Here is a 26,480-nt window from a genome sequence, read left to right as displayed (position 1 = left end):
TTCCTGGGAGGGCCTGGGGGCTTGTCTTAAACGCGCTGACTTAGTTCCAGCGACGTTTGGAAGCCACAATGTCCAGCCACTCTCAGTGGAATTCCAGAATGATTTGGTTTTTAAAAGACGGAAGTAAGAATTCCCAAAATATATACTTATTTAGGTGAGAAATATCCAAGAATGTTTGCTGTACTAAATGTTGTGTTATTTTTGGGAGTACGCCCTTGTGTGAGCAACTATTTCCGTCTATGAAATTAAATAATTCAGCATACAGATCAAGATTGACTGGATAAACATCTATCTACATTTTAATGAAGATTGTCTGTTCTCAGTCTCTGAATCCAGATAAACTAGGAAAAATTTGTAAATATGTTATGGCCTGGCGTGAATCTTGCCTGTTGCACCAAGTGGCCTGTGGTTTAATTGAGTTTGACAACCCTGATCTAGTTGGTAGCAAACATTGAAGTACAGTGTAGTGTTTTTTTGTACAGTAAAGTAATTTTTGATCAGTTATGTAAGGAAGGCAATTTATCTGAACCATTTGTTACAAAAAATTCGTTTAAAGTCTGGTATTCAAGTTCCACATAAGGCGTTTGTCCAAGAACATGTCTAGATAGGAAAGCGATTAGCTACGTAAAGTTTTAGCGTACTGCAATTCCTACGTAGAGATCCAAGGTTTGAATCTAGCTGGGCCCTTACATTTTTCTCTTATTAGGAGCTACATACAGTTTACTGTCCGATGATAAGACATTTTTGCCTATAACGTGAGAACACTGTATTTGGCAAAAGTTCCGAGGCGCTAATGATCATCACATGTTGAACGGCCTCAAATCTGTTCTGCGGATAGGCTAGCGGAGCTGATCTCATTGTTTAAGGTAAATTCGATTTATTGGGATTTTGGGGGTCTTTATTTTAATGCTTAATCCATTAATTATAAACACAACTGAGGTTCAGCAAAATAATTGTTAGAAGAATTTTACAATTTAATGTAGCAGAATGAAGAAATCTTATTTGTTGACGTCAGATTTTTTTTATCATTAATTATTGATTTTGGGAAAAATTGAGGAGCGGTTAACAAATTTTGTATAAACAAACTTATTTAAAGCATAAACAAATTTTGTTTCTTTATAGATTCAGCTTTAACCGAGTTATAGGCATCAATTATTCTCTGCTTTAGTTCATCTACGAGGGTCGTTTGAAAAGTCCGTGCAAAGTCAGAGAGATAGCACTACTGGCGCGTATCGAGGTTATGTTTAGTTAGTAGCATCTCTTGGAAGAACACACACCAAGTTTCAGCCAGATCGGTCTATTTCTTTGTGTTTGGCATTTGAGGAAGTCGAGTGATTTTCAAAAAATGGACGAAAAAGAATTTCGTGTGTTGATTAAACACTACTTTATGAAAGGCAAAACGCCTCAGGAGACTAAAGTGAAGCTTGATAAACATTATGGTGACTCTGCACCTTCGATTAGAACAGTTTATAAGTGGTTTCAAAATTTTCGGAGTGGCCATATAGGCACAAGTGACGCTGAACGTTCTGGACGCCCTGTTGAGGTTACTACTCCAGAAATCATTGATAAAATCCATGATATGGTGATGGAAGACAGAAGAGTGAAGGTGCGTGAGATTGCTAGTGCTGTGGGCATCTCGAATGAACGGGTACATAATATTTTGCATCAACATTTGTACATGACAAAGCTATCCGCAAGATGGGTGCCGCGATTGCTCACGCTTGACCAAAAACGAAATCGTGTGAAGTGTTGCAAGGACGGTTTGCAGCTGTTCCTGAAGAATCCGCAGGACTTTAAGCGTCGTTTCGTCGCTGTGGATGAAACATGGATACATCACTACACTCCTGAGACCAAAGAACAATCTAAACAATGGGTTACCAAGGGGGAATCTGCGCCAAAAAAGGCGAAGACCGTTCCTTCGGCCGGAAAGATTATGGCGACTGTCTTTTGGGATTCGCAAGGAATAATCCTCATCGACTATCTGGAAAAGGGTAAAACTATTACAGGTGCATATTATTCATCGTTATTGGACCGTTTGAAAACCGAGCTGCAAGAAAAACGCCCACGATTGGCCCACAAAAAAGTCCTTTTCCATCACGACAACGCACCAGCTCACACCTCAGCAGTTGTGGTCGCAAAATTAATGGAAATAGGGTTCCAACTCGTTTCACATCCCCCCTATTCTCCAGACTTGGCTCCCTCGGACTACTATTTGTTCCCCAATATGAAGAAATGGCTGGCGGGAAAAAGATTTTATTCAAACGAGGAGGTGATTGCAGAAACGAATGGCTATTTTTCCGACTTGGACAAATCCTATTATTCGGAAGGGATCAACAAACTAGAGCAGCGTTGGACGAAGTGTATAAGCCTAAAAGGAGACTATGTTGAAAAATAAAAAAGGTTTACCCCAAAAAATTAAGTAGTTTTTATTTTTGCACGGACTTTTCAAACGACCCTCGTATTTCTTAGGCAGTAAGGGACAATTGGCAGGAAAGAGCATGTCTATGCATCTCTAATGGTGGAGGCCAGTTCGAGCATTATCTGTAATATTAATGAGGAGTAAAATTTATAATAAAATAGTACTTTTCTTCTTATTCAATCAAAAAACCGTTATAATATTATCATTTTGAAATTTCTTATAAGAATCATGTTTTCATTCATAACTTGTAAAATATCGCTCACAGAAAAAAACCGTTCGAGTAAATTTTTCTTAAAAAAAAATAGAGGAATCTATTTCTGAAATAAAAACCACACCTCCCCGTTTGAAAAAATGAAGTTGGTGCCTGTCTCTCGCTTCCGGAAGCACCGAAAAAAATTTACAAATTAAATTTGGATTTCCTACAAAAAAACTAAGGGGACACGTATTTTTTAGTTTTTTTCTAGCTATCTTAGTTTCAGAGAAAAAGTCGTTATCCATATAGCTTGGGACACCCTGTATTTACTGAAACGTTGGGTATGAAGTAACAAAATTAGTTTGTGAATTTATTGACCGCACCTCAAAATTACCTCAAATTATCAATTAACAACGGTCGAAAACCAAAACTATCATTGATATTAATTATTTTATTAGACTAAGTATTATTTCTAAGGCGATGTTTATATTGTAAAAGAAAGTTAAGAGTAGAATGCAGGGGGCAAAGGAAGAAGTTTAAAAGTGAAGATAATATTCACAGAGGCGATGAGGGTTCAGCCGAGTGTAGAGGAGATGGAGCCAGGACAAGATGTGTGGGGCCCTCTCTACTTCCGGCACTTACTGGGCTCTGGACGCCCCATAAGGGCAATGCCGACACGTGTACACCGCTACAGTCTATCAGCTTTTAAATACCATATACACAGGGAAGAGATATGTAGATTATGAGGGCAACCGACAATGTCCGACTTGTCTGTGCACAAATCTTGACAGTTGACCATCGCTGCTGCTATCTTGATATGGAATTAAATTTATCGATTCTGGAACTTTCATTTCTAATTTTTCTTTTCGCTATTCTCATACTTTTTACTTATTAATTATCTTTTCAAAATTTCAAAACCAATGCGATATCTTTAATGTTAAAGATATTGTTTTCAACGATTTACTAAAACTCTCCATTCTTACTTATAAATACATTCGCTTCACACATTCATCCCTCTACTATATGCAACTATTTACACACAAACTTACAACTAATGGATGGATCAGTACTCTGTGCTTCTGCCATCCTAACAGCTTAACCGAAATTAAAATCACGTAATCCTTCTCTAATCATTTTCTTGCATTCATTCTAATCGGCTATAACTTTTAAATACATTCATATTTCATTGCTAGCTCTGCTATAGATTTAAGCACATATATGTTGGTGGAGAATATAATGTCTTAGTAGCGAAATGGTGCATCTAAATACCTGTATATATCATCAAACATTCGTTTCCTTTCTACCACATAACGTGGACATATCATTATTACATGTTTGAAATCCTCCTCCTCATTGCAATCTACGCAAAGAGGAGAGAGGACCTTTTTGTTGATCCTGTGTAGATACGATCCGCACACCGCGTGGTTCACTGTCAGCCTGCTTATTGTCGTAACAATCCATTTATTAGTGAAAGTTCCCCTTAAACCATGGTTGTCTAGGTAACTGATAGAAAACTACACATAGTTTTATAGAATCTCCCTTTATTACCATTACTGTAATCTGTCTGCCATTTTTGTAGTGCTGTTTTTGCAAGTGTACACTTGATATCGGTGTGTGTGGTAATTTATAATTAGCCATTTTCCCCACTATTGGTGGCTTCCTTTGCAAGTTTATCAATAATTTCATTTTGTATTATACCACAATGACCCCTTTACCCACAAAAAAATAATTAAGACCCCCTTCTCTTTAAAAAAGGCTATAATTTCTACAATCTCTGCGATAATATGATTCATTCCTGTAGACTGGTTGTGTATAAGACAAAGTGTGACTCTAACCAAAGTTTATTTTAACGAAATTTGACGAATAGTAGACCCGAAAAATTGTGGTAGCTTTACTAACTTATTTTAGATGCAATGGCTACGATTATCCTTTGAAGATCACCGCACCCATTTATATCTTAACAATAGATTCAACATCAGAAAACAATAAAGAAAACAAACATTTTTCAACTTTATTTACACGGAAAATTGTTTTAAAGGTTTCTTTGTTGAAGGAAAACTTAGTTTATGGTACAATTCTTGTTCTTTTTTCCGAGATAAACCTGGATATTTTGATCCTTGTTTGGTTATTCAAGTGTTTATTAATCTCTGTATCATTTTCTTTCTGACAACAAACCAGTCTTGTTACTTATAGAAGTAGACAAAAAAAAAGATTTGAAAGATCTGTAAGGGAATTGAATTGGTATTAAAAATGGCATTGACCCCCCAGAACATAACCTTGCAAATCTCGCTAATACTGGACTGTTCTCTGTCAAGATGAACTCCATTCAGTCCTTCCTGTATGAGAGAATCATTTCTTTTTAAACTTATATTTTTAATTAATTTAATTTCGTCGAAACTTTCAATTTTCAATTAAAAATTGGTCTCATCAATATTACAATATTTATAATTAGTGCTGCACGAGACCGAGACGAGGCGAGATTTTATGCAGTCTCGATCTCGGTCTCGGTCTCGTCGAGATATCTCGGTCTCGGTCTCAGTTTTTTGAATTTTTGTTTAAGTATTAAAAGTGGTTTGCTATTAATAATCTTTTCAAAAAATGTTATTATTTTCTAATAATTATTTTAATTTATATATTGGTAATGAAAATGTGTGTAAAAGAAGACAACTACTTACACTTCAATGCATCATATATTACTATTACTGTCATATATCTTTATATAATTTCAAAAAGATGTTAAAAATGCGCCAAATGAAAGACCCAAATAACATATCTGCCTGCTATAACAAGTCGATTCGTGAAATAAAAAATACACCTCCCAACAAACATCCCGCTCCATTAGTTATGGCTGTTGGTGAAGATAAAGAATCTGATGATTCACTTTTTGACGACGACGACACTGCATCAATATTTTTGCACCATTTGCTCAAAAATCAGCAAATATCACCGAAGCATGGAAGACAGAAATAATTAATTACACCAAATTAGACCAAGCACCAGTAGACGTTGACATTTTAGAATGGTGGAAAACTCTTGAGAATTCCTTCAAAAATTTGTCTAGAATGGCGAAAGATATTTTTAGTATCTGTGCAACTTCAGTGCCATCGGAAAGATTATTTTCGCAAGCTGCGATGATAATGACCAATAGAAGATCTTCTTTAACTTCTGACTCAGTAAAAGCTCTTTTATGTATCAATGCTTGGGCAAAGAGTATCTTAAAAACGAAAATAGTGCGAGACCTGCGAAGCTAATGAGTATTGTGTTACTGGGTTCGATTCCCGGTCTTAGGCCCTGTATTTTATTTAATGGTTAGTAGAAGGAATTTACAGTAAAGTATGTTTGCTAGTCGCCTCCGTCCGCGACACCTAATTGGTAGTTGGACGTAAAGCCCCGCCTGAAAAAATAGGCGATTACTTTACTTTGCTTACTTTACTTATGTAATTCGAAGTCAAATAGATGTAGTAATATTGAACATATATAATAAAATCGTATCTTTTAATAATTAATTCAATACCCGTAATGATTATTTATTAATAAAGAACACAATTTTATAATTTTGTAGCTAAAAATTAATATTTGAAAAACCGAGACGAGACCGAGATTTCTCGACGAGATATATATCATGTCTCGATCTCGGTCTCGGTCTCGGTTGCTCAAGTCTCGTCTCGGTCTCGGTACCGAGACCGAGATTTGTCTCGTTTCTCGTGCAGCACTATTTATAATCCATTGAAAAACTATAATATCCTAATAATAATAATAATTGTCAAAGTCAGGACATTACCAAGGCTTTAAAATCTAGATATAATCTACATTATCGTAATATTGTATCTGAACTACACTTAAAAAGACTATGTTAATTTTAAATTGCACATAAATTAAAATTTCGTTAATTGCCCAGATTCGTGTGGCGTCTAAAAAAAATTTCCAGCATTATACGATGCCTGCATTAATCCAATATAAAAATTGCATAATTTGTAAATCAGATGGTGATAGTCTTGAATATTTTTTATCTGAACTGCCTACCGCTTGGCATCTTTACGTGAAAAATGGCTTTCTAAATATTTCACTCATTCCGATAGATTTGAAAATATTTTTGGTTGTAAGCTCTAGATAAAAAGTAAATAATATTTTTCTTTACACTATTCAAGCACTCCAGATAAGGCTAGAATAGTAGTTGAAAACGTGTGCTCTTTGTAATATGTAAATATTCAATAATTTAGAAGTTAACTAAATGTTCTTTGTCTGTAATGTTAATTTCAGGTACTGAAAATATCTAGTTTTACTTCAAATTATATGTACCTGTTCTTTACATATCATTATTTTATATTATAATTATTTTCGAATAATTCAGGATGTAATGGTTTTAATTTGATATTACTTAATTTTGGTAAATTGTTGTACATTTGCAGGACGTCTCCTTGCCACAAGATGTATCTTTCTTTAGGCAAATAATACATATTATTAATTTTCTGCAAATTTGGGATTTCGATTTAATGTTCAATCCTTAAAAATAACTTGATAAGTAATAAATCCATCCATTCTAGAGGAGCCCAAACACCTAAAACTTGCCGCCAAAAGTCCCCTTAAACCGACTTTCCCGGGAGAAAAAACAAACTGAAAAAACGTTTCAGTTTTTGAAACTGGTACTTTCGGCAGATCGATTTTGACAAGATCTTCTTTTTTTTATCTTCCCCGGCGCATCGATGTCTATGGTCATGAGCGCCACAAAACCATATTATGAATGTTCTCTCTTCAAATCTAAGCTAAATAACAAATTTGATATCCACATATAAGACCAAAATTCACATACAAAACCACTTTTACTTATTCAGGGGGATTTTCAAAAACGGATGGTGAACTCTTAAAAACTAAATAAAAATCTGCACGATTACTGTACTTCTCTTTCTTAGTAGACTGAGTGAAAGCAAAAATAGACTGTTTTTTTTAATTAATAGTTTTAGTAACTTTGGTTTTACTAAAAGTCTTGGGTACGTTTTCTTTCATTCAGTAGTGTAACTTTTAAGGAAGGAATTGTGTATTTCGAATTGGTTCCGAAGGCATCTGTTTTCCATTTAAGTGCAATTGGATAATGCACATGTTGTTTAAAGTGCCCCTTTTTAGTAGACTAAAATAATACGTTCTGCAACGTTTTACATAGTTTTTACAGACGACACACTTCATATTTGTTGAACTTCTGAACGATAAATCGTTTACTTATGTCAAATTTTACAAGAAATACCTACATTTGGGTATTTGCAATTAACTAGAGCTTCTGCGTTATTTTTTGGCAGTGTGCTTCGATTTTTTTTTTTGGCAGGAAAGAAATAATTTTGATTTGGGAAGTAAATAAGTTACTTTTTCATTTTAAAACTATTCTTTCATTTTTGGATACACCACGATCACTAAAAAAAGGGATGAAATTACAGGATTCTTACGCGGGAATTCCGGATTTAAATAAAATTCAAGGCCTAGGCCGGGAATCAAACACAGTAATACGAGGTGTGGCTATTAAATAACAAGACTGATGCTGCTACAGAAAAACCATGCATGCGCCAAATCTTAACGACCGACAGCTGTACAGCGTAAAGCCTTCTCTTTCGATTGTGCAGCGTCTCAAGTGTGTTTGTAGAGAAATCTGTCTGACCGGAACCGTCGTTTGTGTAAGGAGGTGTTAGTTTCGTTTTGCCGAAAACATGATACCTACACATGTAGTACAGCAACGAATTGTCGTGAAATTTCACATCAAAACTTGGTAAAACCGCTACTGAAACTTATCTTTTATTAAAAGAAGTTTATGTCGATGAATGTTAATCACGTGCGCAAGTTTTTGAGTGGTTCAAGCGTTTCCAAGATGGCCGAGAAGACGTCGGAGATGATGACCGCCCGGGTCGCCCTTCCACGTCCAAAACAGATGAAAATATCGATTATAATTAATCAACATTACTACCGTGAGGTGCTTGCTTAACTCCGTGGAGGAGTAAGGAAAAAAAAGACCCGATTTGTGGAAGAACAAGTCCATGGGTTCTCCATCAAGACAACCGGCGCCGGCTCTCACTGCATTGTCTGTCAAGACGTTTCTAGCTAAGTACAACATCCCAGTTTTAGGCCATCCACCTTATTCGCCTGGCCTGGCTCCATGTGACTTTTATCTGTTCCCCAAAATCAAATCTGCATTAAAAGGAACACAATTTCAGTCTGTTGAAGTATGTGAAAGGAAAAGCGGCACGCGTCATGCAGGAGCTGACAGAAAAAGACTTCCAGCACTGTTTCGAACGATGGTAAATTCGCATGGAGCGTTGTAGGGATAGGGGAGGGGTGTATATTGAAGGTGATAATAGCTAAATGTTCTATAGCAATAGTCTCGTTATTTAATAGCCAAACCTCGTACAGCTTTGCGAGTCGCCACTTCTAAACGCTCGGCTAACTTAGCATCTATTGTCTTTTACAATTCTAACCTTCATTTCCAATCTCACCGAGCAAATATCTCTTTTAAAAGACTATATTTCTACAAAATAAGTCCTCATTAAGCAAGGTATATGGACTAAGGATTCATTTTCTAGCCAGAGAGAACAAAAACACTATTAAATCCACAATTTTACCTAGTGTCTTATTAATCCAATCGGCCAAATCTTCTTGCAATGGAAGCAGCTGTTTATTCTGCCCATTGACAATCTTATCTTGATAATATTCGAGACACTCCTGCTCGGTTTCTGGCGGCTTCCAGTCTGCGGGCTCCAGCCTCAGGGCGCCCCAGGCCCTCACCTGCCGTCCAACACCCACAGGAGAGGTTCCCATCGCTACAACAAACAAAACATAATGCATCAAAGTAGAGATTGTCAATACGTAAACCTCTAAAATTGTTATTATGAAAGCAGTGCTTTAAAGTAAGTCAGTAGTGAAGAGTTTTCATGTTTATGGAAGGGTTGTAATGGAACGCTCTAATTAATTTTGTTAAAGAATCTTTTTGACTAAAGAATTCAACTTTCAAGTTCATATTACTTTTAAATATTATTATAATTTTATTATTATTATTATTTTTTTTTTTTTTTTTTTTTGCGCATCAACAGCTGAGGTTATTAGCGCCCGGAGCTTTTTTCAGTGCACTGCCGGCCTCCGGACAGTGTTCTCTCGTTACAGACAACACTGTCCATCACCGGACAGTGAGCTGTAAGAAGCTCCTAGGAAGAGAAAATCTAAGGGTCAGCTGCTGGATTCGAACCCGGGACCTCCGCGTTGGAGTCCATACTGCTAACCTCATAGCTAATCCCTTCCCTATTATTATTATTATTATTTCTACTTTATTTTTTATTTACTTGCAAATTACTACTTTAAAACTTCCTTCTATTTCAATATAATAATTATAATATCAATAATTTTAATAGGATGAGAAAATACTGCCAATTTCAGTCATATTTTAAATGTTTTTATAATGCCGAGCTTTCGACCTAGGGACTAGGTCATCTTCAGGGCTAATTGACAATCTAATATTTTACATCAGAGGTCGGCAACGCGACGCCCGCGGGCGCCACTGCGCCCTTCAATAAATTTTAGTGCGCCCTTAAACTATTGTTAATTTAGACAAGAAATTCAAAACGTAAATTTTAAAATTCCTTGAATCTACTGTACGTCAACGGTGACGCGCTTACGCGTTGAACTGAAATTAACTGAGCAATCATGTCAGTAGTAGTCAGTACACAAGAGAGCTTAGATCAAGAGAGTTTGTCACAGGTTTATGCCATCCCTATTATGGACTCATGGAAAAGAAAACGTACTTATTATTTCAATGCCGAGTGAAAAAAAGAGTTTCCATATTGCTGATATGATTAGCGCAGTTAATTCTTTCAAATGTAAGTTGGAATTGTTAAAAGCGCATTTGTTGAAAAATTCCTTGTCTCACTTTCAAAATGTCAAACGAATAATTGAAAATTAATTTAAATTTGAGTGTTGATGAATTTGACACTACATCGTACATAAAAACCATTGATACGTTAATAATCGAATTTTCGTCGAGATTTCAAGATTTTCTACCGTTAGAATCAGTAATTCCATTTTTCGTCAATCCATTCAATGTTCATGAACCTGATTTGCCTTCCAAAATTTCAAATTATTTCGATGTTACTAACATGCAGGACTTAGAAATGGAAATAATTAATTTGCAAAATGATATTGTTTTAAAATCACATTATGTTGATAAATCAATTTGGAAATTAGTTACTGAGGAAAGTTTTCCTATTTTGAGAAAATGCGCTGTAAAAATATTTTCATACTGTGGAACTACCTATAATTGTGAAGCCCTTTTTTCAAATATGACATATTTAAAATCTAAATATCGATCACAGCTTACGGATGCACATTTAGATAACTGTTTTTAGAGCGGGTAATTCGTCGTATATGATCGATTATGAAAAAATTGCAGATGATATGGCAACCCAATTATCCCATTAAAATAATTTTATATAAAAAATATGTCATTGCTCTTGCCACCATCTTTAATATACTTACAAACATTCTTCTGTATTTATTTAAGATTAATAATAACCTTGTTCTGTAATTAAATTTATAAATTATAAAATTAATAAATGAACATGTTTTATAAATATGAATATTATTTTTATATATTTGTTAGGTCAAAAAATAGTTGGCGCCCGCCATGAATTATTAATTTAGTATTTCACTCTTTACATTAAAAACGTTGCCGACCTCTGTTCTAGTGCATAAAAGGGTTTTGGTATATCTTCTGTCTTGTCTGCTCATGGACTGTCCATAGACCCTAGGTCGAAAGCTTGGCATAATAAAAAAAAAAATTCAAAATATGACTGAAATTGGCAGTTATTTTCTCATCCTATTGAAACAATGAATCCAGTCACCAAAAATAGTGAAGAGTAATCAATAATTTTGTTTTCAATGAGTCTCTGAAAGTGGGTTACAAGACCACGCCATAGATGTTTATAAAGGAATTAGTTTTATTAGATTTTATTTTATGTGCAATAAGTAAAACATTATAATTAAAACTGTCCGGCAGGTTGATAAGAGGTTGATCGTCAAAATGTGCACGAAAAAGCGTTAAGATTGAAAAACACCCAACTTTGACCATTTTTTTTTCTCTTTTTCTATAAAAGATAAAATTCCCAAATTTTCTTTATAATATAAGTCAAAGCCTTCTTTATAACTGTAATTTTTTCGTAATAACAACTAATAGATTTCTAGAATAAAGTTGCTGAAAATGGGCAAAAACGGCATTTTCAGAGAATCTTCTTCTTCTTCTTGTTGTTGTTGTTGTTGTTGTTACCTTTTTTGTAAACAACGTAGCGGCTAAACGCGTGAACCGATTTTCATGAATGAGGTGTCATTCGATTCGGAATGTTATGTAGATGTGTCTCAACGATGTACATCGAAAGGGAGAGGAGTTAGCTCCTTGTAAGTGAGGCCCCACTTCAAATTTATTATTACTAATAACTCTGTAAATCTATGCCCGACTTTTTGCTAAAAATTTGTCCATTATAAGTAATTAAAGCAATAAAAGTAAAGGTAATGCCTACATTGTCAGGCAAGCTTTATGTGTAACTACCAAATTAGGTTCATCGAGGAAGTTAAGCGACTTGCAAACATACTGTACTATAAATTGAACCCTGGAAATCGAAACCTGTACCACAATACAACTTAGCTTTGTGATCCTCGCCTTTTAACCGCTCATGCTTCAGCGACTTTATAAAAAAATAATGAACCAAACACACCATCTTGTTTTCACACTCACATTAAAGATGGTTAACAATAGATTGGATTATCATTAACACAGGCCGTCGGTACTGTCTACCACTTAAGAGAGAAATCAAAAACCCTCATACATATGTACAAAAAACTAAGAAATATTAAAGTGGATGAGGGCAAAGATTTAAAGTGGATGATGGTTAGGGCAGAAGCTACGCCGGGCCAGATTGGCTAGACTCCAAGTCTTGGGTATATATATACAGCGCCGTCAATAAAAAGCCCTATAAGGGTGCTCCTCCAGTCTCAGGGTATACACAAATGCGTTATCGTACAAAATAAACGAGTAGTTCTTAGTCAAGTATTCTTATTTATATATAATGCTTGCATCGCCATTATGGGGGAAAAAATACTTGAATAAGGTATTGGAAAAAATTTCAGATGACAAAAACCCTTCTAAATTTTATCTAGTAACGTCACTTTAATGTTAGCCCTCATGGATTCATCACAATCACCCAGAAAGTCCATTTTCAAGGACAAATCTATTAAACAAAAGCACTAGTCCGCGTTTAGGCCAGAGATCAGGGAAATGGCGGCTATTTAGCTCTACTTGCAAAAATATGGCTCCCTGATTTAAGATTAACCAAATTAAAAAAATAAATAAATAAACTAATATAATCGAAAATAATTTTGTATTTATAGGGAACAGGTTTTTTGGGGGGTGCTTTCATTACAGCTGTTATAATCAGTAGTACCACAATGTGATGACATAATATTATACACGGAAGACAATGGGCACAAGGACCGCTCGGACCCACTGGAGTCTTGCGAAACTGGTAAGATACCCTTTGTTTCATTTCACGTTGCGGCTTCGCCTTAAGGAAAAAGTCACTGGGGGGGTCAGATCTAGAGAATACGGGTGCATGGTCAACCAATGCAAAGTGCAGTTCGTGGATTTTAGCCATTGCAACCGTTGCAGTGTGAGCAGGTGCGTTGTCCTAATGGAATAGAGTAAAGTAAAAGTAAAGTAAAGTAATCGCCTATTTTTCCGGCGGGCTTAACGTCCAACTACCAATTAGGTGTCGTGGACGGAGGCGACTAGGAAACATACTTTACAGTAAAATTCCTTTAATTAACCATTAAATAAAATCCAAGGCCTACGACCGGGAATCGAACCCTGTACCACAATACATTTTAGCTTCACAGGACTCGCCTCTAACCGCTCGGCTACCGTGGCGCAAAACTTATCAATTAATGATGCATAATACTCTCCCGTTATTGTTTTACATTTTTGGTGATAATCGATGAGCGGAATTCCGCGGCTATCCCCCCAAAAAAACAGTCGCCATCACTTTTTACCGACCGAACTGTCTTCCCCTTTTTCGGAGCAGGTTCACCCTTTGCAACCCACTGCCTTGACTGTGATTTCGTCTCTGGAGTGTAGTGGAGGATCCAAGCTTCATCTACAGTTATAAATCCACGCAAAAAATCTGACTCGTTCTGTTTAAACTGCTCCAAAAGTGCTTTGGAAATGTTCATTCGAAAGCGTTTTTTTATCCTAAGTCAGCAAACGCGGCACCCAACGCGCGGATAGCTTTATGCATGTTTAATCTCTACAGTTAATACATGGCAAACGCGTTCTTTTGATATGTCCATAGCCTCAGCTATCTCTCTAGCTTTAATTCGACGGTCGTCCAGTACCATTTGGTGAACTTTTTCGGCTTTACGTATCGGTGATTGTCGACGATTTTTGGCCTTCCTGAACGCTCGTCATCAGTCAAGCTGGTTCGACCACGTTTCAATTCAGTTAATGATGGTACAGACTCTCTTTATAAAGCGTCCAACTCATCTTTGATTTGCGTGAGCGTGTTGCCTTTCCAAAAAACAAAATATTTAATGACAGCTCGGTTCTCAATTTTTTGTCCCATTTTAGTGAAAACCCTTACAGGCGACTCATTCAAATGATTGTCTAACAAAAAACTGAGCATCCAAAATGGCTAAAAATTTCAATGAGTACTTTTCAAAGCATGCGCCACACACACATTCCCCAAACTTTAGATGAAAATTGCTGCAATCTTCATGTTTAGATCTTTAGCTATGCGTGCTTCGCTTCTAAATCCCGTTCGGCTATCAATGGGCCCAAAATCCGAACTGCAGGACCTAAATTCCTAACAAGTTATTTTTGTTTTTATGAGAACGCGATGTAAACGTCTAATATAGGCTCCTTGCGCTTAGATAACAACAATGTGAATTAAATAGAGCACTGTGGTATTGAAGCTAGCCTTTTCTGGACTAAACATCGATTTTATTTAAAAAATTAATTCCAATTACTCCATTATAACGGGTACACAAGTTAGGTTGTACTACATTTTCAGTATTATCATGCTAGAGTAAACCGCATATATACGCCTGAGTCACCACTTATTCCAATTATGAGAAAAAATTTTTTAAATGTTCCAGAACCTATCTTTTAACTTTGTACACTCGGCTAGCTCATAATGGCCGACTACCTCTATTAGCAAATATATTTCCAGAAAAATTGTGTTTTTTTTAAAGAGGGAAGTTTCTCAAAGAAGTACACAAACCTCCTTTTAAAGGGCTACGCCAGAACAATGCACATATATACAACATTTAGAGCAGTGATTCCCAAAAATTGTATATTCATGCTTTCTTGCCTAATTTTTAATTTTATTAATTCACAGCTGTACCAAAGTACGATAAGTAAAAGGCAGTACAGAAATTTAAACAAAACTTTGGTACATAATATCAGATATACCCAAAAATGTGCCTTCCTAATTACTTTTAGTTGCAATCAAGATTTATCAAACACAGGGCCACATTTAGAAGAAAAGAGGCCCTAGGCTATTCCACTTATGGAGGCCCTTTCACCTCCCATTTTTAAGATTGTCAATTACATGAGAGATAATAAAATACATCACTACTGAAAACACTGTTTTAGTGTTCACTGTATTTGTAATTTTAATTTTGCTAACAATTTGAATGTAGGCCCCTATTGATCTTGAGGCCCTAGGCTGAAGCCTAGTTAGCCTATAGGAAAATTCGGCCCTGATCACACTAAATTATCTTTAGGCCACCTGCGCTTCAGATGGACACATTGGGTTTTAAGCGGTGGGGGTAACTGATAATGTGAAAAATGATTAGCAAAATATTATTTTAGAATAGAATAGAATAGAAAATAAATTTATTATCCTGGGACTATAGTCCCCTAAGAATAAAAACAGGTACAATTAGAGGCCCTATAAGTTTGGCCTGTATTTCAGATATTTATATACAAAAAAATAGGCAAGTATTTACAAAAATAAGAAATAAAATTAAGGAAATAAATGAATTCATTTCGGAGGAAGTGGGTAGAAAGGAGATGATTGAACAGAAGGGATTTAAAGATGGAAAGGGCATGAGCATGGCGGATAGATGAAGGTAAGGAGTTCCAGAAAGAGGTAGCGCGTATTAGGAAGGATTTGTCGAAGGATGAAGTACGGTGTGAGGGAGTACAGAGAAATATTTTAAGCTGAATTTAAGGAATAACAACGCCAAAAGAAAAACAATTTCAAACCAGCCAAGTTCATTAAAATACGAGGTGTGGCTATTAAATAATGAGACTGATGCTGCTACAGAAGAACTATGCATGCGCCAAATCTTAACGGCCGACAGCTGTGCAGCGTAAAGCCTTCTCTTTCGATTGCAGCGTCTCACGTGTGTTTGTAGAGAAATCTGTCTGACCGGAACCGTCGTTTGTGTAAGGAGGTGTTAGTTTCGTTTTGCCGCAAAACATGATACTACACCATGTAGTAGAGCAACGAATTGTCGTGAAATTTCATATGAAACTTGGTAAAACCGCTACTGAAACTTATCTTTTATTAAAAGAAGTTTATGGCGATGAATGTTTGACACTTGCGCGAGTTTTTGAGTGGTTCAAGCGTTTCCAAGATGGCCGAGAAGACGTCAGAGATGTTGACCGCTCGGATCGCCCTTCCACGTCCAAAACGGATGAAAATATCGGATTATAATTAATCAACATTACTACCGGTGATGTGCTTGCTCAACTCCGTGAAAGAGTAAGGAAAAAAACGACCCGATTTGTGTGAAGAACAAGTCATGGGTTCTCCATCAAGACAACCGGCGCCGGCTCACACTGCATTGTTACCTGTCAACACGTTTCTAGCCAAGTACAACATCCCAGTTTTAGGCCATCCGCCTTATTCGTCTGACCTGGCCTCATGTGACTTTTATCTGTTCCCCCAAAGTTAAATCTGCATTAAAAGGAACACGATTTTGAGTCCGTTGAAGCTGTGAAAGAAAAAGCGGCACGCGTCATGCAGGTGCTCACAGAAAAAGACTTCCAGCACTGTTTCGGAACAATGGTAAATTCGCATGGAGCGTTGTAGGGATAGAGGAGGGGTGTATATTGAAGGTGATAATAACTAAATATGTATAAATTTAAAATAAAATGTTTTACAGCAATAGTCTCGTTATTTAATAGCCACACCTCGTACAACCACATTGCTTGTCACGTTTTCATTTTAGCTAATATATCTGTTTTTATAGATAAATTATATTCTTTATTCACTGGAGTGGAATTTCCTGTATCGAGAGCAAATCAGATCGGAAACGTAACGGATATTAATGTCATGATGAAGGAAACTCAGCGTTTTAGCGGAGGATTTAAGGTTTGGGATGACTGGATCTCATGGAATTGGAAGGCATGGTTGATAACCACATAGTTCAGCTCCGTAAGTCCAGATAAATTTTTCTAGTAAAACTTGTGGGCAATTAATTCTAATAAATTGATTAAATGAACTCCCTAATGATAGCTAACTGAAGATAGCAGTTTTTCTTATACTTTTACTATTTATACAACAGCTTATCTTAAAGAAATAAGTAATAACTGAAGTAATTGTCATAAGAACAAGGTACTAATCTCGACTAAACAGATCTAGAGCGACTGAATGTCAAAAAGCTTCGTTCTGCAAGGCCAGCACAAGGGAGTCAATAATTTTTAAATCAATAGTTATTGTTTAATTCAATTAGTTGTGCAAATATTTCGCAATACGAGGGTCGTTTGAAAAGTCCGTGCAAAAATAAAAACTACTTAATTTTTTGGGGTAAACCTTTTTTATTTTTCAACATAGTCTCCTTTTAGGCTTATACACTTTTTATACTTGCCTCAGGACAGTGTTCTCTTGTTACAGACAACACTGTAAGAAGCCAGACTACAAAACTGTAAGAAGCTTCTAGAAAGAGAAAAGATCTATAAGGCCCAACAGCTGGTTTCGAACCAGGGATCTTTGCATTGTAATACAGAATACGTTAACCAATCAGCTAATCTATGATCAAATACGAATCTAATGGTATTTGTTTCCCAATATGAAGAAATGGCTGGCGGGAAAAAGATTTTATTCAAACGAGGAGGTGATTGCAGAAACGAATGGCTATTTTTCAGACTTGGACAAATCCTATTATTCGGAAGGGATCAACAAACTAGAGCAGCGTTGGACGAAGTGTATAAGCCTAAAAGGAGACTATGTTGAAAAATAAAAAAGGTTTACCCCAAAAAATAAGGTAGTTTTTATTTTTGCACGGACTTTTCAAACGACCCTCGTAGATTAGCTGATTGGTTAACGTATTCTGTATTACAATGCAGAGATCCCGGGTTCGAAACCAGCTGTTGGGCCTTATAGATTTTTTCTCTTTCTAGAAGCTTCTTACAGTTTTGTAGTCTGGCTTCTTACAGTGTTGTCTGTAACAAGAGAACACTGTCCTGAGGCCGGCAGTACACTAAAAAAAAAAAATAATCTCCGAGCGCTATTGATCTCACGATGTTGACGTGCCTTAATTTAAAAAGATTTAATATCATTACAAAGGTGAACGATAAAATATATACATATATTCTGGTGGTTAATTTAAGTTTCGAAATTTTTGATAAGATCACAAGACGCGTGTTCACTTAGCCTGTGTGCTAAGAAAGCGCCAGGCGGTCTGGAACATCTGGCCCAAGTTCACGGGCACTGCATAACACTGACCTTAGTTCACCAAATAGTTTGCTCACACGATTAGAACGTTCGCCAAATGTGTTCTAATATTCTTTCTTTAATATGGTGAGCTAATATTGTTATCGGATTCGGTTTTGGAGAAGTGTAATGTAATTTTATTTTAACAAAGTAATGCCTAAAACGCGTGGACTGACTTTGACTCCTGCTTACCACAAAGACGTTTGAGGGTGTTGACTTCAGTCAACATTACAGGATAAACATTTTTAACTTTAAGAAACAGGATAAGTAAGAAAAAGTAATGTGAGTGTAGACATTGGTTATTGGAACATGGGTTATTATTGGTTTAGCACAAGTTCAATGAACTGGCACTTGCCAACCTATTTTGCTTATATAGGAAATGTATAATCTAAATACATGAATGTTTTACCAATTTAAAATAAAATTTTGAATTAGATATGTAGGCAACATGGTAAATATTCATCACATATCTGTCACACTCTGTGCTCTGGAACACATTTCATCTCCAGCGACATGGACACTGCTTTGAACTATCCTGCCACTATTGTCTCCAGGCTTTGAATATTTAAAATAGCTCTTATACGCTTGTCCAAATGGAATCCCACAACAAATATAAAGCCATATTACTTTTCTTTGTTTAATTCCTTATTTATAAGTAATTCAAACAGTGATTTTTTACTAGATGCTAAATAAATGTTTGTTAAAAAATAAAATCCAGATGACTATCTCGCACAACTTTTTCTTACTGCACTTCTTACAATTGTAAGTGATAGAAAAGGGACATCTCGAGAAATGCCAAACTCATCATTTACAAGACCCTTATCAAACCAGTCCTATTATCTGGCTCAGAAACATGGACGCTAACCTCAGCGGATGAAAGTACGCTGAACTGCTGGGAGAGAAAGGTATTGAGAAGGATTTATGGCCCGGTGGTGGAGAATGGTACTTATAGATGTAGGAAAAATGCTGAGTTGAGGGAGCTTTTTAAGGAGGCGAACATTGTAAAGTGGTAGAGGCAGGCATTAAAATTTAACAGATTTTAGGTACTAATGGATAATTTATAAAAACATAAAGGTTTAAATCTAAATTTCTGGTATTTATGTACAAATAAATGATATGCTGGCTGTATGGGTGATACCGATGCCAAAAAAAAACATTGTAAAGAGCATTAAGCTGGGTAGACTACGCTGGTTGAGGCACCTCCACAGAATGGTCCAAGGTAGAGCACCTCGCATCGCCTATGAAGGGCAACCCGGAGGCAGAAAGCCTAGAGGGAGGCCAAGACTAAGATGGTTGAACAAGGTGGAGGAGGATCTCTCCAAGTTAAATGCGGGAGGATGGAGAAGGAAAGCAAGTGATAGAACAGCTTGGGGTGAATTGTTGAAGGAGGCCAAGGCCCTACAAGGGCTGTAGAGCCATGGAGTAAGTAAGAAATGTTTCTTCAAACGGCCAAACAGAGTGGTCATTACAGAAAAAGAAGCAGTGAAAAAGTTGGTAAGAAATAAGAAATGGCCGATGAAGGGCGATGTCCAGATCACAAACTTCAGAAATTATTAGTGCAACACATAGAAATGATACCCAATCCAAACAATAGATACTAGAAAAACTGTTGAAATACAAGTCTAGTATTTCTAATTTTCTTGACTTTATTCCAGCACCAAGTCTAGAGGTGTTGTTAACACAAGGATTCAGTGCTTTCAATGCAGATGCTATTCGGATGCATGGAGATTGTGAGGCTGCTACCCAGAACCATCTATTTTGGAGGAACCATCTCCTGAAAACACCTAAATTGATTTTTGGGTAAGACTTTAGACTAGGGGGTGTCAAAGTCAATTAAAACCACGGGCCACTTGGTGCAACAGGCAAGATTCACGCCGGACCACAACATATTTACAAATTTTTCCTAGTTTTCCAATATCTTGGATTCAGAGAATGAGAGCAGACAATCTTCATTAAGGTAGATAGATGTTTGTCCAGTCAATCTTGATCTGTATGCTGTTTTATTTAATTTCATAGACGGAAATAGTTGCTCACACAGGGACGTACTCCAAAAAAATAACACAAAATGTGTACAGCAAACATTTTTGGTTATTTCTCACCTAAATAAGAACATATTTTGGGAATTCCTACTTCCATCTTTTAAAAAGCCGAATCATTCTGGGATTCCACTGAGATTGGCAGGACATATGGCTTCCAAACGTCGCTGGAACTAAGTCAGTGCGTTCATACAAGCCTCCAGGAAAGGCCCTTGGGCACTGTATACTCGTCTTCAGTAGTTAACGGAAACTGGGAATTGTGTGTACGATATTGCCTAGATCTGCCCTGAGAGCTATTTTCTTCATAAAAACTTTTTCTAATTTCATTTTATTTCAGTACATCGTGGGCCACCAAGAAATTACCTCAGGGGGCCGCCAGTTTGACACTCCTGCCTTAGACGGAACCATCCTTAACCAGTCCTCCCTATACAAATGGTCAGAAAAATACGTTCATGCATACCTCTAAACCCGGCCAAAGACATGTGTGTTTAATTCTATATCATCTCGATAGAAGAGGATGCTTCGGTAAAACCATTAACTTGGGACTATCTACTTCTTCTTAGCATCCCTTAAGGACTTCACAGCCTAACAACGTTCAATAACTCATACCTTCAACCCAATGTACATAAGGCTGCAAAATCAGGTGATATTGACTTAGGTTTAGCAAACTTACAGCCAAATGCTAGCTTATACGTACAAACATACGAGGTGTGTTCAAAAAGTAACGGGAATTTTTAAATTTCGCGGGTTGGGAGAGTTGATTGTAAAATTTTTTTTTTATTATGTTGGTGCACATGCCCCTGAAGTACGATAAAATTTTCAGTAATATTCATTGTTTACTTCTTAAGTGGCAGCCGTTAAGGTTAGACGTGTTTTTCGAGCTTGGCGATTTTTGTTTGTTAAAAAAAATGGATCAAAGAATTTGTATTAAATTTTGCGTAAAAAATGAAATAAAGTGTGTGAAATGTTAATAAAGGCATATGGTGAGTCTGCTATGAGTAAAACAAGGATTTACGAGTGGTATAAGCGTTTCCAAGATGGCCGCGAAAACGTTGAAGATGACGAACGACCTGGACGTCCAAGCACATCAACAACCGATGAAAACGTGAAAAAAGTGAAAGAAATGGTTATGAACGATCGCCGAATCACAATCAGAGAAGTCGCTGATGATGTTGCCATATCAATTGGCTCATGCCATGAAATTTTTTCGGATGTTTTGGGTATGAAACGTGTGGCAGCAAAATTTGTTCCAAAATTGTTGAATTTCGAACAAAAACAGCGGAGAATGGAAGTTGCTCAAGAGTCACTCAATGAAGTCGACAACGATGCGGATCTACTGAAACGTGTTATAACAGGTGACGAAACATGGGTTTACGGATATGATGTCGAAACTAAGGCTCAATCGTCCCAGTGGAGGCATTCTGGATCGCCAAGACCGAAAAAGGCTCGACAAGTGCGGTCGAATGTGAAGGTTATGCTCACTGTGTTCTTCGATTTTAATGGCATAGTGCATCATGAATTCTTGCCACAAGGTCAAACAATCAATAAGGAGTACTACCTACAAGTTCAATGCCGTTTGCGTGAAGCAATCCGAAAAAAACGCCCGGATTTGTGGCAAAACAATTCATGGATTTTGCACCACGATAATGCACCTGCTCACACTTCATTGCTTGTTCGTGAATTTTTGGCCAAAAACAAAACTTTAACGATGCCCCAGCCTCCATATTCGCCAGACATGGCTCCATGTGACTTTTTTCTATTTCCAAACATAAAGAGAACATTAAAAGGCCGTCGTTTTACAAGCATAGATGACATTAAAAGCGAATCGCTGAAAGAGCTGAAAGCTATCACACAGATCGAGTTTCAGAAGTGTTTCGAGGATTGGAAAAAGCGCTGGCACAAGTGTATTGTATGCGAAGGGGACTACTTTGAAGGCGACAATATTAATGTAGATGAATAAATAAATATTTTTTTCAAAAAACGAAAATTCCCGTTACTTTTTGAACACACCTCGTATGTCGTGTTTCTCACATTTACTACATTGTAAATCTTTCGAGACTTTTTTTTAAAGCAATACCGTTCACTTAAAGGGAGCCACAATAGATCTTGAAGGTGACGGTAGACTTAGCTTTTAAGTAACTCCTTTGTTAATCTAAAAGTTTATGTTTTATTTCAATCTACTTATCTTAGAATGCAACAACCTACCTGTTTCACTGATTTAGGGGGCCTAATCTACTTTTAAATTTTCTCTACGAGATTGGTAGAACCACAAATCTCTAGCCGAGACTAATAATCAATATTCCCCTCCGCTGTCAGCAATTTCAGTACAAAACTTGCGAGTCTATATCCAATATTGATAAGATAATTTTTATGAATATTAAAAAAAAAGTTGGTCCCAATTAAAATTGGCATTATCTGATGATTTATTCACCATCATGGTTATCACAAAATGGTGAAATGTATGTGTCTGCATTAATTGAACAGGACTGGGCATAGATGGATTGCAGATTCGTAAGGGAAGCAATGCAAGCAGGCAGAGAGGGCATAAATAATTTTTTTTTAAAAATATTTTAACTGTCATTCACTTCAATTTATAATAATAACTTTTGTTGAAACTCACAATTTATTACCAAAATAAAATTGTATTATTTAGGATATTAGATAGTATTATATTAGTCAACATCATACAGGGTTTCTATAATGAAATGATCCAGTTAAAAGAAGCGCGGACGTCATAACTTCTCAAAATCCCACCGAAATACACATTTTCTGTTATTTAAAAACAGAAAAGGTTTAAAAGAAAAAAGTGATAGACCTAAAAAAAAAAAACGAGTAGTTTAGCGTACTAATTTCAAATAAAGGCCCAAGTGACTTGTCTAAGAAAAATCACACTACTAAACCAAAAGAATAACGGTTCAATAAACACACATATCCGGACAAAGTATATCGTTCTATCTCTAGTATTTTTTTTTTTGCAACATTCCATTATAAGAAAAAACAGTTTAAATCGTACAATATCATGAAGTATCATTCCAAAAAATTTAAACTGCCTTTATTTGAACTACGCTATTTGAAATTGTTACAACAATAACCTTGACGATGAAAAAAAGATGAAAAATCAACGCAGTATATTTCTGGTTGAGAGATTTTGAAAAAAATTCAAGTTAAGAGGAAAGCTAACCACTTAACTTCCGTTAGAATTTTTCTAAAACGAAATTTGGAGAAAGACGTAGGAGACATTTTCGAGTCATGTGCTTCTTCCGGCGGAGGATTTCTCTTAAAACCCAAAAATTATAACACATATAAAATCATTTTTACTAGTAAATCTCCTTAACAAAAACTTACAGTTTAAAATGTTAAGTATAAGGGTTGATTAAACGCCAAAAGGTATACAAATCAGCGAGTACCCAACATTTCATTAATACTTCATTAATATTTAAGTAATTTTACTGCATTAATTTTCATTAATAAGTTATTTTTTAGAATTTATTAGATATCACAGACCCTTATGCTGGCCATTTTCGTCTACAAAATATATGTTCAAGTAGCACTGTAGATTGACTGTAATATCTAGTTATTTATAATAATCAAACTATTAATTACAGGTTAAAAAGAAAAACGTTATAAAAAATAAAATAAAAATATGAGGCTAAAAAATTCAAAACCTTGTTTAAAAAAATGCTTACACCAACTTACATCAATGATTTTGTTTATTTTATTTATTTATTTTTATTTCTTAAATAAAAATCGTCGGTTTAAGTTCATTCTTCGATTAAAGTAATTGTTATTTTATGAAGTAGTCAAACGTTTATAATAATAGGTAATAATTATCTGGCTTTATCGCAAATAATATAGTTTTCTTCAATTACATTCTCAATCTAGATGTTCTTCCCACAATGTTGTGTATATGTAATATAAAATAAATAAAATATGCATATTTTTAGGACAGCTAATTATTCCAGTATTTTACTATAAGTAAAATTAGGGGGACTAAATTAAATTACAATAGAGAAATGAATAATTATTGTTTAATATTCTACTTGTTATTAACTGTGTGTTAATTGTGCTCACGAATATTTCGGTAAGACGAATTCAAGACAGTAGCCTACTCTAACTTTATCTTTACTTTATCATGCATGTACGTATATGTGATTTATCATCATTATAACAAAAAAATAATATAAATGAAGTGGCCAGCATAAGGGTCTGTGATATCTAATAAATTCTAAAAAATAACTTATTAATGAAAATTAATGCAGTAAAATTACTTAAATATTAATGAAGTATTAATGAAATGTTGGGTACTCGCTGATTTGTGTACCTTTTGGCGTTTAATCAACCCTTATACTTAACATTTTAAACTGTAAGTTTTTGTTAAGGAGATTTTTGTACCTTTTGGATCGATTTTCCTTTTTGTCTATTTTACAAAGTTACATATCTGCTTTACAGATTTTTTAAAAATTTGGAATAAGCAATTCTATCATTATAACCTGATAAGGTGTTAACTACCACTGGAGAGATCTTTTTAAAGAATGATTGTAGTTGCGGCTCCCAAACCATCCTCAATAACAACTTTTTTGAGAAAGCGTTTTGAATAACATAGGAAGGTATTTGTACGTAAATAGCAAAATTAAACTGCGATTTCAGTACTTCCTTTTAAGAGGAGTAAGAAAAATAAACTACGATTGCAGTACTTCTCCCTAAAAGGCAAAGAGGCAAAGATTTTTTAATCGAACAATTTATTGATTTAAATCGGTTCACTCATTGATAATTTAAACGATTGCAGTACTTCCTCTTAGTAGGAGCAAGAGAATCAGCAACGTAGAGGAGCTATAACCACTTATTCGAGCTGAATTTTATCAAAATCGGACTAAGCGTTATAGAAATATTGGTAATAATAGTTTTAGAAAGGGCCTTATTTGGGTGGGGCAAACTCCCCTCCTTATGAGGCACGGTGCCGAGACTTTTAAAGTGCAAATCTGTATAAAATTTCGATTCGAATGACACTTCATTCATAAAAATCGGTTCACGTGTCGATAATTTGAAACGATTGCTATACTTCCCCTTAACAAGTGTAAGAGCTGATCGCCGCATTAATGTTACGTAGGGGAGCCCTAACTCTATCATCCTACCAAATTTTATCAAAATCGGGCCAAGATTTACAGAGTAATTAGTAATAATAATTTTGGAGGGGGCCTTACATAAAGGGGGCTAACTCCTCTCCCATTCGATGTACAGCGTCGGGACCCCCAAAAGGCACATCTACATAAAATACTGAATCGAATGACACCTCATTCATGAAAATCGGTTCACGCGTTTAGGCGCTACGTTGTTTACAAAAAGGTAACAACAAGAACAAGAACAACAACAACAACAACAACAACAACAAGAACAAGAACAAGAACATTTTTTGAAAAAGCCGTTTTTGCTCATTTTCGGCAACTTTTTTCTCGAAACCTATTAGATCTGGGTGGTTGCAAAAAAATTACAGTTATAAAGGAGGGTTTGGAGTAAGATTTAAAGAAAATTTGGGAATTTTATCTTTTATAGAAAAAGAGAAAAAAATTGTCAAAGTTGGGTGTTTTTCAACGTTACGCTTTTTCGTGTAGTTTTTGATGGTCAACCCTTATATAAAATAAAAAAAATCATTTTTACTAGTAAATAAGACCGGGACATACGAGGTCTGTAAATAAGTAATGAGACTGATTATTTTAAAAAAATTTTATTCAAAAAGAATTACAATTCTATATTGTCACCTTCAAAATAACTTCCTTCTGAAGCCACACAGCGCTGGAGACGTTTCTTCCACTCCTCATAGCAATGCTCGAACTCCGATACTGTTTACAGCCGTTTGAATGTTTTCCGACTGTCCCAAAATGAGTTCCCCGTGAGGTGATTTTACTCAACTTCGGGAAGAGAAAAAAAGTCACAAGGACTCAAGTCGAGGCGAATAAGGAGGCTGGAGGAGCCACAGGAATGTTTTTACTGGCCAAAAACTCTGGTTTATTGAAATTGCTGTGTGACAAGCGAGCATTATCGTGATGCAACACCCAAATTGTTCTTGATGTTTGGTCTCACACGAATGACCCCTTTTTCGA

General features: G+C 35.8%; 1 protein-coding gene across 2 annotated transcripts in view; it reads right to left on the bottom strand.

The window, feature by feature from the left end:
- LOC141459217 (growth arrest-specific protein 2-like) overlaps positions 1–26,480 on the bottom strand; it is a 77,569-nt gene that overhangs the window by 42,170 nt on the left and 8,919 nt on the right. For both annotated transcript variants that reach the window (XM_074138012.1, XM_074138011.1), the window contains exon 2: positions 9,212–9,409. In XM_074138012.1, coding sequence (XP_073994113.1) covers positions 9,212–9,407 — 196 coding nt within the window. In that variant the 5' untranslated portion in view covers positions 9,408–9,409. The remainder of the gene's footprint in view (positions 1–9,211; positions 9,410–26,480) is intronic.

Source organism: Rhodnius prolixus, unplaced genomic scaffold (genome assembly GCF_049639745.1).
Source record: "Rhodnius prolixus isolate KJV_2025 unplaced genomic scaffold, Rpr scaffold_11, whole genome shotgun sequence".
NCBI lineage: Eukaryota > Metazoa > Arthropoda > Insecta > Hemiptera > Reduviidae > Rhodnius > Rhodnius prolixus.
The sequence above is the reverse complement of the archived record's forward strand: the minus strand, read 5'-3'. Positions and strand labels throughout refer to the sequence as shown.